The following is a 1572-nucleotide window of genomic DNA, read 5'->3' on the forward strand; positions in this document are numbered from 1 at the left end:
TGTGTGTGTGTGTGTGTGTGTGTGTGTGTGTGTGTGTGTGTGTGTGTTTTATTGTTTCAGTAAGACTTGGAATTATTCTCTATATTCTCTATACTTAGATTCTGGAGAGGTAAGGTTGACTATGATCCCTACAAGTCCTTGGGGAATATAGATGTGGTTGGAGCTGCTGTTTGGTGAGATTTTAAAAGTAATCTCAAGAGGTTAAACACATATTCCACACAGTGTATTTGATGTGAACGGCAACTGGTTTCCTTCACCAAGCACATATTACCAGGAGCTCTACTACCACCCAAACACCCTGAGGTAGATCCATGCTGACATACAACTCTCAGAAATTTCCAGACTTAAAAGGACAGGAAAGGGAAACTTGCTGCAGTTGTCACCCTGTGTGGGTAGCCTGCCCAAATTAGCACACAGTGTAGGGAGAATTCCTGCATTGTCCATCTGAAAGTTCTCTCATAAGGAATTTCTGTATCAGCTTATAAGTTCCTTTCATTCCTACTATATGGGTGACCGTACTGCCCAATTGGGAGTGAGAATTTATGCAATCAGACCAATGGCTACCTCCCAACTGGCATCTTTTGGGCAAGAACATGTAGAATTTGTCCTCATACCTGGGTTAGCACCATAGCAAAACCATAATGTGGGTGAATATTAGTAAAGTTGTAAACTATGCTTCCTCACAATGTCTAGGTCCAAAGTCTCCTCTAATAATTGATAAAATGTTTTTAGGAGTAAAATAAAGGAAGTTTCACACAGGTCTTAAATACAAAATCTAAGTCTTAAGAGAATAGGGATTTTTAAAATTTTACTTTCCTTCCTACATTTTCTTCAGGTCCAGAAAGATTTGCTTGATGAAGGATTTAAGAAGAAATGTGAGGAGATGAATGAAGAGATAAATCAACTGAAACATATGATTGATACTACAAAAAATGATGATACTCCCTGGATTGCACATATCTTGGACAAATTTGTCAATGAGCTACCTTCAATATTGTCTGCTCCTTCTAAATTAATTGGTCAGGTTGTCAAAGGTGTGAGTTTGCTCTTTAAATAGCATGAGTTCCTCTATTAAGGATATTATAGATCATACATATATGCTTTGCACTATTTTTGATCTTGATCTGTATGTTTTTCATTTTCATTCAGCAAAGTTTTGCTTTGGTTTTTTTTTTTTTTTTTTTTTTTTTTTTTTTTTGGTGAGTCTTACTCTTTCGCCCAGGCTGGAGTGCAGTGGTGCAATCTCGGCTCACTGCATCCTCTGCCTCCTGGGTTCAAGAGATTCTCCTGCTTCAGCCTCCCTAGTAGCTGGGATTATAGGTGCACACCACCACACCCAGCTAATATTTGTATTTTTAGTAGAGACGGGATTTCACCGTGTTGGCCAGGCTGGTCTCGAACTCTTGACCTCAAATGATCCACCTGCCTTGGCCTCCCAAAGTGCTGGGATTACAGGCATGAGCCACCACACCCGGCCCTCATTTAGCAATGTTTTAAACATAAAAAGCGCTTGTTAGAGGTTATCAGTGCCTGGCCCACATGAGATAGAACAGATCCATACACACTTTGAAA

General features: G+C 39.7%; 1 protein-coding gene across 1 annotated transcript in view; it reads left to right on the forward strand.

Annotated features, from left to right (window-relative positions):
- Positions 1-1178, forward strand: part of LOC111539981 (guanylate-binding protein 6) — a 7991-nt gene extending 6813 nt beyond the window's left edge. The window contains exon 8 of the mRNA XM_026450906.1: positions 836-1178. Coding sequence (XP_026306691.1) covers positions 836-1057 — 222 coding nt within the window. The 3' untranslated portion in view covers positions 1058-1178. The remainder of the gene's footprint in view (positions 1-835) is intronic.
- Positions 1179-1572: the final 394 nt, after the last annotated feature.

This window comes from Piliocolobus tephrosceles, unplaced genomic scaffold (genome assembly GCF_002776525.5).
Source record: "Piliocolobus tephrosceles isolate RC106 unplaced genomic scaffold, ASM277652v3 unscaffolded_26034, whole genome shotgun sequence".
NCBI lineage: Eukaryota > Metazoa > Chordata > Mammalia > Primates > Cercopithecidae > Piliocolobus > Piliocolobus tephrosceles.